The 14,055-nt window shown below is 48.9% G+C and overlaps 1 protein-coding gene across 1 annotated transcript; it reads left to right on the top strand.

Moving 5' to 3' along the window:
* Nucleotides 1–356: 356 nt before the first annotated feature.
* Nucleotides 357–13,923, top strand: TEX28 (testis expressed 28). Its single transcript, XM_041741788.1, has 4 exons — nt 357–368; nt 4,948–5,678; nt 12,526–12,661; nt 13,272–13,923. Exons 1-4 carry the CDS (start codon nt 357–359, stop codon nt 13,626–13,628), a joined length of 1,236 nt encoding a protein of 411 aa, XP_041597722.1. The 3' UTR covers nt 13,629–13,923.
* The last annotated feature ends 132 nt before the right edge of the window (nt 13,924–14,055 follow it).

Below are 14,055 nucleotides of genomic sequence, written 5' to 3'. Positions count from 1 at the left end.
GTTCCTCTCTGGTTTCAGTGGTTCTCCTTCTCTAGTAGCTTCCAGAGAAAGAATGCAGGCGAGGTAAACGATTTCAGCTCTTTCATGTCTTTAGTCTCACAACAGGTAGTTTAGGTGTAGAATTCTAGGTTGGAAAATCATTCCCCCCCCCCAAGTTTGGAGGCATGACTTCATTGTTTTCTTGTTCTCCAGTGCTTTGCTGAAAAGTCTGAGGACATTGACTTCCAATTATTTGAATGTGATCTACTTTTTTTTTTCTCTCCAACAGCTTTTCTCTCAGCAATTTGAAGATATTACTCAAGTCTCTTCTGGATTTCATTGATACCATTAAGAAGTCAGTTTTTAGTCTGAAGGTCATGGTTTTAAAGGTAAATAGCTTTTTAAATCTGGCTGTTTTAGGGATCCCTGGGTGGCTCAGAGGTTTGGCACCTGCCTTCGGCCCAGGGCATGATCCTGGAGTCCTGGGATCGAGTCCCACATTGGGCTCCCTGCATGGAGCCTGCTTCTCCCTCTGCCTATGTCTCTGCCTCTTTCTCTCTCTGTCTCTTATGAATAAATAAATAAAATCTTAAAAAAATAAATCTGGCTGTTTTAAAATTTTGTGTAGAAAAAAAAATAAAAAATAAAAAATAAAAATAAAAAAAATAAAATTTTGTGTACAGGTGTGAACCTAATACTGTTTTCCTGTTTGGGATTTATTGGGCTTCTTGACTTTCTGGACTTGTGCACTTCATCAGTCCTGGAAAATTCTTTTTTTTAAATTTATGATAGTCACACACACACAGAGAGAGAGAGAGACAGAGAGAGAGACAGGCCGAGGGAGAAGCAGGCTCCATGCACCGGGAGCCCGACGTGGGACTCGATCCCGGGTCTCCAGGATCGCGCCCTGGGCCAAAGGCACGCGCTAAACCGCTGCACCACCCAGGGATCCCAGTCCTGGAAAATTCTTTGGGACAATCTCTTAAAATCTTAACATCCCTTCATTTTGTTAGACTTTCTCGTTTCATCTTCCATGTCTTCTGATTTTCAGTGTTTTTATTTTCCAAATTTTGTGTTTCTTTGTGCCTCTGTGTTACGTCCAGGACACTTTTTAAGATTTTATGTATGTATGTATGTATTTATTTATTTATTTATTTTATTTATTTGAGAGAGTGAGCAGGGGAGGGACGGAGGGAGAGGCAGAGAGAGAATTTCAAGCAGATTCCCTGCTGAGCACAGAGCCTGCCTGACACGAGGCTTAATCTCACAACCCTGATATCATGATCTGAGCCAAAAATCAAGAGTTGGACGCTGAACTGAACCCCCTGAGCCCCCCAGGTGCCCCTGAATGCTTTCTTTAGCTCTGTTTTACAATTTACTAATTCTCTCTACAGCTATTTCTAGTGTGCTATTAAATCCATCTATTGACCACTTAAAAACTTTTAAAACCATGAAATTTGGCAGATGTATATAAAGGAGCAGGAAACATCAACATGCATTTTTAGGAAATAATGATAAGATGAACTCGCTTGTACTACTACTACTCAGGTCAAGCACCTTGGCCCCACATGTCTCTCCCAATCACACTCCCCTCCTCCCACTTCAGTGGGAGCCACTGTCCTGATGTTTATGCTACCAGTGCCCACACTTTTCTTTATATCTTTATAGTCTATTGCCCCTAAACAACATCGCTTTGTTTTGCCTACTTTTGAACTTTATATGAACCAAACCATACAGAGTATGGATTTCTTTGTGTTTAGCTTCTTTTATTCAACATCAGGCTTGTTCATTCATGTTTTCAAGGCTGTAGTTCATTCTCATGGCTGTATAAAAGTATATTGCTGAATATTTTACAGTTCACTTGCATCTTTTACTACTGATGGGCAGACGGGTTGTGTCTAGTAGTTGGTTATTGGGAACATTAGTGGGCCTGTTTCCCAAGGCTATTCCTATTAATACAATTGCTGGGCCATTTGGTATGCAGGTCTTCGACTTTACAATTTACCAGTGCTTTTTCCAAAGTGCTTGTACCAATTACTCTCCCACCTGGAGTGATTAGGAGTTCTTATTGCTCCATATCCTCACCACAATTTATTGTTATTAGTTAGTCTAAGTTTTGCCAATCTGCTAGGTGCGTGGTGGTATCCTATTTTCTGAATTGAGGTATCATTTGCATGCAATGAAATACAAGCCATGTATTATAATATAATCACTCCTGATTTACACTAGGAAATCACTTGCAGATTGAAAATTGTTGTGAAGGCTCTGACAGTTAAAAAGTAGAAATAGAAAAAGAAAAGTAGAAATAGAAAGAGGCTCCACCTGTTCTTTCTTTAAAAAAAAAAAGATTTTAGGGATCCCTGGGTGGCGCAGCGGTTTAGCACCTGCCTTTGGCCCAGGGCGCGATCCTGGAGACCCGAGATCGAGTCCCACGTCGGGCTCCCTGTGCATGGAGCCTGCTTCTCCCTCTGCCTGTGTCTCTGCCTCTCTCTCTCTCTCTCTGTGTGACTATCATAAATAAATAAATAAATTTAAAAAAAGATTTTATTTTTAAGTAATCTCTACCTATATCTATTTGAGCATGGGGCTCAAATTTGCACCCTCGAGGTCAAGAGTCACCCACTCCACCGACTGAGCCAGCCAGGCGCCCCTCCACCTGTTTTGACCTTACCTACCTCTCCTAGCTCATCACCGTCCATTCTGCTCTGGCCCACTGGGCTCCAGCTCTGCTGCTATAGGCATCTTTATTTTAAAGATGAGAAAACTGGCCCTCAGAGTGGTTTATTAATTTGCCCATGCGAGGGACACATTCATTTGCATGACAATAGAGATTTTCACCCTCGACCATCAGCTCTAGATGAGCAAGAAATGTGTCTGGCTTCTGTGCCACGGGTAGGCGCTCAGGAAATGTGTGTTGAATGAATGACTCAATGAATCTATCAGGATGCAAACCTCCTTTCCTACTTCTTCTATCTTTTTTTCTTTTTTAAATTTTCTTTATTTATTTTTTATATAAATTTATTTTTTATTGGTGTTCAATTTGCCAACATATAGCATAACACCCAGTGCTCATCCCATCAAGTGCCCGCTTCAGTGCCCGTCACCCAGTTACCCCATGCCCCCACCCACTTCCCCTTCAACCCCCCCCTAGTTCGTTTCCCAGAGTTATGAGTCTATCTGCCTGGCAGTAGTAAGATAAGAAACCATATGGGTTGATGGAAACAAACTTATTCCATACTTTTACAAGAGTAGTTCTTTTTTGTTGTATATTTTTTTATTGGTGTTCAATTTGCCAACCTATAGCATAACACCCAGTGCTCATCCCGTCAAGTGCCCCCCTCAGTGCCCATCACCCAGTCACCCCCACCCCCTGCCCACCTCCCCTTCCACTACCCCTTGATCATTTCCCAGAGTTAGGAGTCTCTCATGTTCTGTCTCCCTCTCTGATATTTCCCACTCATTTTTTTTCTCCTTTCCCCTTTATTCCCTTTCACTATTTTTTATATTCCCCAAATGAATGAGACCATACAATGTTTGTCCTTCTCCAACTGACTTACTTCACTCAGCATAATACGCTCCAGTTCCATCCACGTCGAAGCAAATGGTGGGTATTTGTTGTTTCTAATGGCTGAGGAATATTCCATTGTGTACACAGACCACAGCTTCTTGATCCCTTCATCTGTCCATGGACACCGAGGCTCCTTCCACAGTTTGGCTATTGTGGACATTGCTGCTAGAAACATCGGGGTGCAGGTGTCCCGGCGTTTCACTGCATCTGAATCTTTGGGGTAAATCCCCAGCAGTGCAATTGCTGGGTCGTAGGGCAGGTCTATTTTTAACTCTTTGAGGAACCTCCACACAGTTTTCCAGAGTGGCTGCACCAGGTCACATTCCCACCAACAGTGCAGGAGGGTTCCCTTTTCTCCGCATCCTCTCCAACATTTGTGGTTTTCTGTCTTGCTAATTTTCCCCATTCTCACTGGGGTGAGGTGGGATCTCATTGTGGTTTTGATTTGTATTTCCCTGATGGCAAGTGATGCGGAGCATTTTCTCATGTGCGTGTTGGCCATGTCCATGTCTTCCTCTGTGAGATTTCTCTTCATGTCTCTTGCCCATTTCATGATTGGATTGTTTGTTTCTTTGCTGTTTAATAAGTTCTTTAAGTTTAATAAGTTCTTTATAGGTCTTGGAAACTAGCCCTTTACTGATACGTCATTTGCAAATATCTCCTCCCTGTAGGTTGTCTTGTAGTTTTGCTGACTGTTTCTTTTGCTGTGCAGAAGCTTTTTATCTTGATGAAGTCCCAATAGTTCATTTTTGCTTTTGTTTCTCTTGCCTTCATGGATGTGTCTTGCAAGAAGTTGCTGTGGCCGAGTTCAAAAGGGGTGTTGCCTGTGTTCTGCTCTAGGATTTTGATGGACTCTTGTCTCACATTTAGATCTTTCATCCATTTTGGGTTTATCTTTGTGTCTGGTGCAAGGGAGTGGTCCAGTTTCATTCTTTATGAAATGAGATCTATACCAGTACAGTTGGTATTCCTTGGAAGAGAGAAGTCCAAGAACAGACAGGACACAGGACAGCTGGACAGCTGTGGAGGGAGGGTTCTAGCCATCTGGGGGTTCTAGTGAGGTATAGTCATAGAGTGAAAAGTCGAGTGCTGGGGACACCTGGCTGGCTTAGTCGGGGGAACATGCGACTCTTGATCTCAGGGTTGTAACATCTATAGGTTGTGAGATCACTAAAAAAAACAAAAACAAAACCAGGTGCTGAAAGGAAGGGGGGAGGGGCGTGGAAGTTGAACTGGACCTCCCCAGTCTGTGTTGGGCCCGTGTTGAATGCACACATCTTGCATACATAAGTACCTGCGCTTACGCCTGTGTGTTTACAGAGTGAGGCAATGCCATGTCCAGTTCTACTACCTGCAGCTCCCAGAAGCACCTGTTAATGATTTCTTGTCTCCCCACGCAGGCAGAACACGCCAAGGATCCAAGTGCAGCCGGTGCCTCCAGCGTTCCCTCACGCAGGTCCCCGTCGTCTGCTGAGGATGGCCCCAGTGGCCATTCCAACGTCTCAGACAGGGAGATGGCCGGGAACGTACAGGACACCATCAAGCACCGCATCCTCTACCTCTTAGAGCAGCTGAGAGTGGAGAAGGCCAGTCGGGACAAGAACACCGTGGGCTACCTCAAGCTGGTGTCCAAAGCCGACCGGCACCAGGCCCCCCACATCCGGCAGGCCTTCGAGAAAGTGAACCAGCGTGCCTCCGCCACCATTGCCCGGATCGAGCGAAGACTCCGCCACTGTCACCAGCAGCTGCGGGAGCTGGAGGAGGACCACAGGCCCAGGGGCTTGGTGCTCAAGGCAGAGAGCAGCCTGGCAGGCTGCAAGCAGCCTGGCGACAAGGCCCCGTTTTTAGAACCCCCCAAGCCGGGTGGGGAAGACTGCCTGTCCACCGACCTCTCTGACATTGTCAGACACTCGCCCCTGGAGAGTCACCTCCCGGCCTTGCAGCGAGGGAAGTCCCCAGGGGCAAAGCGTGTGGCCCCACAGCGAAACCTGCTGTTGCAGAAAATGAAGGAAGACCTGAAAGAAGTCAGGGATGTGCACCTCAACCTCCAGGTGTCCTATCAGAGCCTAAAGGACAGGCATCTGATGGACCTGCAGGTGTCACTAGAGGCCCTTCAGGAAGAGAAATGCAGGTAAGGTGCAGCCCTTTCATCTGCCTTGGCTCTGGGGACAGCAGCCCCCAGGACTGTCTGCTGGACTGTTGGACTGTCGGCCAGAGAGTGAAGGGGATCAAGGACGCGGACTTGGAGGGTCGAGGGGGAGGAGCTAGTCAGTGTTTCTTTGGGCAACTGAGCCCCGCAGCGGAGGGGGCTCATGCCTACTTGCTGCCACTCCTGCCTGGATCCTCTGCTGGCGAATGAGGCTCCGGCTCAAGGTCTGGCCCGGTGGTCCCAGAAGCCGTGGGCTCTGACCCGGGTGGTGAGAGACAGTTGTGGTGGTGGTGAGGCCAGCAGGTGGCCATCACTGGTCGGGGGCGGGGGTCCTGCATCTGCTGGGATAGAATGGCGTGGGAAGCAGGATACCTCACCAGCCGTGGTCCTTTCACCTGTGCTCATCGCTGAGTCGGGGCAAAAGGTCCTGGGTGGGATATTTATTCTGAAAATGATTGGTCTTCTGGGGGTGCTTTCTCCCCCTGTGTGGTGGGTCAATTTTATTTTCATCTAAGATGACTAAGGCCCACAAATGAGGGGGGCAAACTCAGTCCCTCAAAGGACCCATGCCATTCCCATTTGGGCCTTTCGTCGGGTCCTGCCGACCTTCAGCGGTGCCGCAGTCTTCCCCCCGATGCCCCCAGCCTGTTGCATCAGGGACTTGCATTGGCTCTAACCCTTCCAACAGTCTGGCCAGGGCGGGAGGGATTCACTTCGAGGAATCAAGATTCTCAGTAAAGTAAGATCTCTGCACTCCCTTTGTACCTCTGTGTATGCGGGGAAGAGGCACTTGGGAATCAGTCTTCTGTTTTCACAGGGAAATGGTACCTGCGTTTACACTGCTTGACAAATCTGTAAAGGATAATTAGAAAATATTGGGGGGGGGGCACCTGGGTGGCACCATCGGTTAAGCATCTGACTCTTGGTTTTGGTTCAGGTCATGAGCTCAGGGGCATGGGATCGAGCCCCACATCAGCTCGTGCTCTGTTCGGAGCCTGCTTGAGAGTCTTCCTCCTCTCCCTGTGCCTCCCACTCATGCTGTTTCTGTCTCTCTCACTCTTTCTCTCTTAAATAATAAATCTTTATTTTTTAAAAAAAGATTTTATTTATTTATGAGAGACACACAGAGAGAAGCAGAGACATAGAGGGAGAAGCAGGCTCCAGGCAGGAAGCCTGATGCGAGACTCGATCCCGGGACTCCGGGATCACAGCCTGAGTCAAAGGCAGATGCTCAACCGCTGAGCCACCCAGGCGTTCGTAAATAAATTTTTAAAACATATTGTCAATTCAGATAACCAGTTGTCAAATAAGACAATTGTCAAATAAGATAATCAATCAGAATTATAGGATTCTTTTGGATGTGATTTTTGTAGGACGTGACAACCAAATCTAAAACGTGGGGACTCTTACTGCCCTTTGGTCAAAATACCATTTATTTCCAAGGTTGGATTTTTTAAAAAGATTTTATTTATTCATGAGAGACAGAGAGAGAGAGAGAGAGAGAGAGAGAGGCAGAGACACAGGCAGAGGGAGAAGCAGGCTCCATGCAGGGAGCTCAACGTGGGACTGGATCCTGGGACCCCAGGACCATGTCCTGGGCCGAAGGCAGGTACTTAACCGCTGAGCCACCCAGGAATCCCCTCCCAGGTTGGATTTTTTTTTAAAGATTTTATTTGTTTATTTATGAGAGATACAAAGAGAGAGTGAGAGAGGCAGAGAAACAGGCAGAGGGGGAAGCAGGCTCCACGCAAGGAGCCCGATGTGGGACTCGATCCCGGGTCCCCAGGATCACGCCCTGGGCTGAAGGCGGCACTGAACCGCTGAGCCACCCAGGAATCCCCTCCCAGCTTGGATTTATATAAAGCAAGACTAGAGCTCAGTGGCAGGTACACATGTCCCCATAAGTTTCCATACTCGTCTGCCAACAGGCCTGTTCTGTTCTTGTAAGCTCTTAACCCCTTAGCAAATCAGGATCTGCCAGCAGTTCGGGGGAGCAGGATGGCCTCCCTCCCTCAGATTCCCTGTGAATTCTACAAGCTTGCACTTCTGAAAAAGCTGCCCCTACTGCCATTGGACCGTGACAGGAGTGTGAAGTAAACTATAATCGTGTTCAGCCACTGAGATTTATTTGTTGGCTACAGCGATCAGCTTACCTTAATTAATATACATTAGAAGCAACAAAGCAGGTCTGTATGACTCAGATTTACCAGGCGACGTGGAGAATGGGCAGGAGAAGACTTTATATAACAACAGTGACAGCAGGGAACAAGTAGCACTGTCACCTGTACTGTTCAGTCGCCCACTTTACAGATGGGGAAATGGAGTCTCACGGAGGCACAAGCGTGTCCGGCCCTGTGGCTTCCTAATCTACGTGAAGGCCACACAGGAATTCGTTGCATTTTTAAAAACATACGTCTCCTTCAGATCTTTTTAAAAACCTTTATGTGTGCTAGAGGCAGACATGACATATGTGTTGACGTCAGTAAAGTGTCACCTGGTGTCCACACTTGTGTGGTCACGGCCCAGGCCCCTGTGATTGTCACAGTTCTTCTGGTGTGTCACAAACTGAGATTCCAAACTGAAAAGTCCTGTAACACTTCTCACAGGTAAATGTGTTTGCTTTCAAGAGGGCTTTCTTTTATTTTTGAATTGAGATGAAATTCACAAAACAAAATTATGCATCTTTAAGGGTACAGTTCAGTGGCATTAAGTACATTTTCAGGGATCCCTGGGTGGCGCAGCGGTTTGGCGCCTGCCTTTGGCCCAGGGTGCGATCCTGGAGACCGGGGATCGAGTCCCATGTCGGGCTCCCGGTGCATGGAGCCTGCTTCTCCCTCTGCCTGTGTCTCTGCCTCTCTCTCTCACTCTGTGACTATCATAAATAAATAAATTTAAAAAAAAAATTAAAAAAAAAAGTACATTTTCAGTGTTGTGCAACCACCATCTCTGTTTGGTTCCAGACATTTTCATCGCTCCAGATGGAGACCTGATTGCTCCCAATTCACCTTGCCCCAACCCCTGGGAGCCACCAGTGTGCTTTCTGACTCTCTGCATTTGGCTTTTGTGGGTATTCATGTGAATGGAATCATACAGTGTAGACCCCTTTGTGCCCGTCTTCCTTCACCCAGTGTAATGGTTTTGAGACTCATCCACGTCGTGCATAGGAGTAGGTTCACTCTTTCTTGCTCAGCGGAATGTACAGAGGCACCACAGTTGGCCCATTCACCGGCTGCTGCTAGGAGCTGTTATGGATAAAGCTGCTAGGGGCCCCTGGGTGGCTCAGTGGTGGAGCATCTGCCTTCGGCTCGGGCTGTGATCCCGGGGTCCTGGGATCGAGTCCCGCATTGGGCTTCCTGGGGGGGGACCTGCTTCTCCTTCTGCCTGTGTCTCTGCCTCTCTCTGTGTGTTTCTCATGAATAAATAAATTTTTAAAAATGTGAATGAAGCTGCTATGAACCTTCTTGCACGCCAGCTTCTAGTGGTTGCCAGGCTCAGCTTATGGCCACATCACCCCAGTCTTCAAGGACAGTATCTTCACATCTCTGTCTTCACATGGGCCTCTCCTCTGTGTGTAAAAGCTCCCTCTGCTTCCCTCCTGTAAGGTGCGTGTGGCTGCACGTTTGCTCAGGAGGACCGACTCCGTCCCTGCCGCTGTAAGGTGCGTGTGGCTGCACGTTTGCTCAGGAGGACCGACTCCGTCCCTGCCGCATTACCCGACTCTACCTGTAGGGCTTGATCCCTCCTACAGCTCTTCCTCTCTCTCAGACTTCTTCAGGTTGGAAGCCACCAGCTTCTAGCTCAGTTTGCTAAAAAACAGTCCTCAGGTATGATCAAGAATATATTCTTTTTCAACAACAGTAAGGTTGGGGATCCCTGGGTGGCGCAGCGGTTCGGCGCCTGCCTTTGGCCCAGGGCGCGATCCTGGAGACCCGGGATCGAATCCCACATCGGGCTCCCGGTGCATGGAGCCTGCTTCTCCCTCTGCCTGTGTCTCTGCCTCTCTCTCTCTCTCTCTCTCTCTCTCTCTGTGACTATCATAAATAAATAATAATAATAAAAAATAAATAAAAAACAACAGTAAGGTTGAGGGCATTTTGTATTAGCAAGGGCAGCCTTCACAGCTTTGGAAGATTTGGGGGGGGGGGCATTTTGGTTGGCTGGTGGTCAGTCTGTCTTTATAAGAGTGTTTTCTTTTTTTAAGATTTATTTATTTATTGTAGACAGGCAGAGAGACAGACGAGTGTGTGAGCATGTGGAGGGGAAAGACAGAGGGAGGAAAGACAGAGGGAGAGGGAGAGAGAAACTTTAGCAGACTCTGTGCTGAGGGCAGAGCCCAATGCATGGCTTTGTGGGGCTTGATCTCACAACCCTGAGATCAGGGCCTGAGCTGAAACCAAGAGTCGGACGCTTAACCGACTGTGCCCCCCGGGCGCCCCTGTAAGGGCATTTTCTGGAGTGGTCTATTCGCCTCTGCAGCTGTAGGAGTGGGACGGAGGGGGGGGTCTGTGACTAAGGGAGGGGCAGAGAAGAGAAGCAGCTGTGCTGCAGACAGGACGCTGCTGCCCGAGGGCAAAGAGGCTGGGGGCCAGAGACGAGGGGAGGCTAAGAGAATATCCTTCTGACTTGACATTTTCCCATTCAATCATATATTCAAGAATGCATTTAAGGATATATTTGTAAATTCTTATAAAAATAGTAATGAAGGATCTGTTTATTGACTTCCTGTGGGTGAAAAGTATATTCATGTACATATGCTTGAGCATAGCCAGTAGTTTGAACGTTCTCGTGTCTGAATCCTTTGTGTAGATGGAAGGACAGGCATGGGGGATGTCCTTTCAAGTGGACACCATACTGCCGCCTCCTCTCTTCGGGCATTGTCAGTCCGCTCTTCTCAACGAGGAGTAGGCCAGAGACTAATGGAATATTTCTTGAAATACTGTCATCAACCAGCTCTTGACAAATTGGCTTTCAGCAAATGATTGTTCAGCTCATTAGCTGCCTGGGGCACATCTCCACGTGAGTGTCAGTCAAGTCCTTGAAGCAGGACCAAACTGACCTCCTTGCCTCACGTTCCCTGTCTGTGCGACAGCACTGTTGCTTATGCTCTGTGTGCCAGAGCCCCGTGAGCTGATCAGCCACATCCTCTATTGCTCTGTTTTCCAAAGGGCACCAGGCCCTAGCCATTCGGTGTGTCCGGGTACCTCTCCACCGCGGCAGCGTCACCGCCCACTCTGCACCCATGGGACAAGCCTTCCTTGGCTCTTCCCTAAATGACAATGCTAAAAGCCACGTGGCCTCTGGCCCATCCTTCCTGATGCCCAAATGAAGAACCTCAAAGTTTTCTTTAATTATGAAATATTCCAAATTCAGGGAAAGTGTAGAGGATAACGTGGTCAAGATCGTGTATCCACCCGCAGCCTTCTCAAATCTTTACATTTACCCTATTTACTTCACATATTATCTTATTAAGACATAAAACTTCCTTTTAATTTATTTTTTGAAAGGTATTATTTATTTGTTCATGAGAGACAGAGAGGCAGAGACACAGGCAGAGGCAGAAGCAGGCTCCCTGAGGGGAGCTCGATGAGGGACTCGATCCCAGGACCCGGGGATTACGCCCTGGGCAAAAGGCAGATGCTCAACCACTGAGCCACCCAAGCGTCCCTAAGACATAAAACTTTAGAAGGTTCATTGAAGCTCTCACATCATCTCTTCCCAACCCCGCCCCCCCTTCCACCCACCTCACTATCCTCATTGGGCCCTTAGCTTTTCCGTGCGTGTTTTTTTTGCTTTACAACTTATATATATGGCTGGTTATATACATACTGAGTTGTGATGGGTTTTTTTTTAAGATTTTATTTATTTATTCATGAGAGACACACACACAGAGAGAGAGAGAGAGAGAGACAGAGAGAGGGGCAGGGACTCAGGCAGGAGAAGCAGGCGGCCTGCAGGGGGCCCGATGTGGGACTCAGTCCTGGATCCCGGGATCACACCCTGAGCCAAAGGCAGACATCCAACCACTGAGCCACCCAGGTGTCCCTTGTTTGTGGTTTTTAAGAGATCTACTGAGATATAAATTACACGCCATAAAATGTGCCATTTTAGCTACACGTTTCAATGATCATTAGTAAATTTACTAAGTTGTACAGCCGTTACCACAATTCATTTTTTGGTTTTTGTTTCAATAACAGGTTTATTGAGATATAATTCCCACCTCGTAAAATTCACCCGTTTACAATCAGTGGTTTTTAGTACATTCACAGAGTTGTGCAACCATCACCACTGTCATTCCAGAACATTCTCACCACTCCAAAAAGAAACCCTGCCCCGTGAGCAGTCACTCCCCACAGTCTCCACACCCCCCAGCCACCAGGAACCACTCATCTGTTTCTGTCTCTATGGATTTGCCTCCGCCGGACAGTTCATCTAAATGGAATCATACAATATGTGGTCTTCGGTGACTGCTTCATCCCCATAATCGGTAGACTTTTATGGAATAACTACCCCTTGCCAAACACGGCCGCTGGGAATTTCTATGGAATTTAGTAGCAGGCACGGACGACTCAGAGTTTTATTTCTACAACTTCTAGTCTATGGCTGGTCTTGTAAAGCTGTTACGAAAGAGTACGTGTCTACGAAGATACCGGAATGTCAGTGTGTGCGTGGCTGGTGTGCATCTGTGGTGTTCTGAGGCAGACCCGGAGGAGGAGGGGGGAGGAAGGAGCAATCTGAACCCAAGTGTAGTCTCCACAGAGGCCTGCTCACCGCCAGCACGGCCTCTAGGCAGGGGACTTAGGGGAGAACGACTTTCTGTTTTGCTCCCAAGGCAAGCGCTGATGGAAGAACAGGTGAACGAGCACCTGCAGGGGCACCTGGATGAGATCTACTGCCTCAAACAGACTCTGGCGTGCATGGAGGAGAAAATGGCCTTTCTGTCCTATGAGAGAGCCAAGGAGATATGGGTGAGAGCCTCACAGTTGGCGGGGGGGACGGGCAGCGGCCTGTAAAGAAATGGCCAGTGAGGAGGGCACAGGGATGAGAGAAGCCCAGGGCGAGCATTCTGACATCCCGCAAACTAAGGAGACGGACGGGTCTTTGGCGGCCCCTGCAGAGGTTCACTCCCAACCCACATACTTGCTTTAGCGGCGTCTGTGCTCCTGCGGCCCCCCCGGCCCCCACCCTGCCCGCATCCCGCTGGGCTGCCCGGGAGCTGGGGCTCTGCAGTTCTCATACTCGGGGGTGCTTCGGCGCCGTCTGAGGGCTGCCCTCGCCTGTGAGCGTTAGGCTCATTCGCTTCCACACCCCGAGACCCTACTCTTGTCCTCGGGCAGCTCTCGCCCGGCCAGGCCCTCAGTCTGAGGCCACACTGCATGAGGGGGTGCAGCCAAGACAGATGAGACCTCGCTGTTCCTGGGACGGGACAGGGCACTTAGCACGGACGAGCTCCAGGTTGTTGACTCCCCTCCTAAATCCCCAGCTCACCGACATTTGCTGCGCACCACCGAGGAACGCAGGCAAGTGACTGCACTTCCCGTGACCTCTCATGAGGGTGTGTGTTCTTGTCACCTGCAGGAGGTCATGGAGACTTTCAAGAACCGTATAGCTAAGCTTGAAACTCTGCAACAAGTGACACAACTGGAGGTGACGCACAGGTTCCGGATCCGTCCCCAGGAGTTTATGTTCCGGCTCGTGAGCCTGCTCCTCACACTGGCTACCATCCTCCTCGTCTTCATCTCCACTGTGTGCTCCTGCCCCTTGCCACTGCTCAATTCCCGCCTGCGCACGTGCACCACACTCCTGCTGATCGGCCTCGCGGCCCTGGCCTGGCAGAAACGGCATGCCTTCCCTACCACCGACTGGCAGGCCTGGGTCCCCTCCAGATGGAGACTGTACCCCAAGGATTCCAAGCCTCTATCAGATGGGACTTAGAGGGCCTGGGCTTGCTAGCTCACGTTGCCCCCTGCGTGTTGGGGCGTCCAGCCAGCCCCACCTGGATAGCCGCTGCTCAGCTCTCCCTTCCCGATTCCATCACTACCAGCCCGCCTCGTGCTTCCCCTCCTCAGGGTCCTTCTGTACCATCTGTGGACACAAGGCTTGGAAAAAATATTAAACTGTCTGAAGCTGATCTGGAAAGTTTGGCTTTGCAGTTCTAGTCCCTCAGGGCCTCTCGTGACCTCTCTGTCCCCCTCATGCTCTCTCGTGACCCAGTGACCAGACCCTCAGAGGCTCAGGTGTCCCCAGGCTGCAGCGGTAGCCTCTGTGACTTCGTTGTTTTTGGCAAAGAGAAACTACATTTCTTTCCCAGGGATGGAGAAGAAGGGGCAGTGGAGGGAGGTGGCCAAAGTGCTGGTGCGGG

Source organism: Vulpes lagopus, chromosome X (genome assembly GCF_018345385.1).
Source record: "Vulpes lagopus strain Blue_001 chromosome X, ASM1834538v1, whole genome shotgun sequence".
Classification (NCBI taxonomy): domain Eukaryota; kingdom Metazoa; phylum Chordata; class Mammalia; order Carnivora; family Canidae; genus Vulpes; species Vulpes lagopus.
This window is presented reverse-complemented; position numbering and strand designations above follow the sequence as displayed.

Excerpts from the sequence above, each read along its gene's own strand:
- TEX28 (XM_041741788.1), top strand. Across the intron at positions 5,679-12,525 it reads CTTCAGGAAGAGAAATGCAG|GCAAGCGCTGATGGAAGAAC; the intron begins GTAAGGTGCAGC and ends TTTGCTCCCAAG. Across the intron at positions 12,662-13,271 it reads AGAGAGCCAAGGAGATATGG|GAGGTCATGGAGACTTTCAA; the intron begins GTGAGAGCCTCA and ends TGTCACCTGCAG.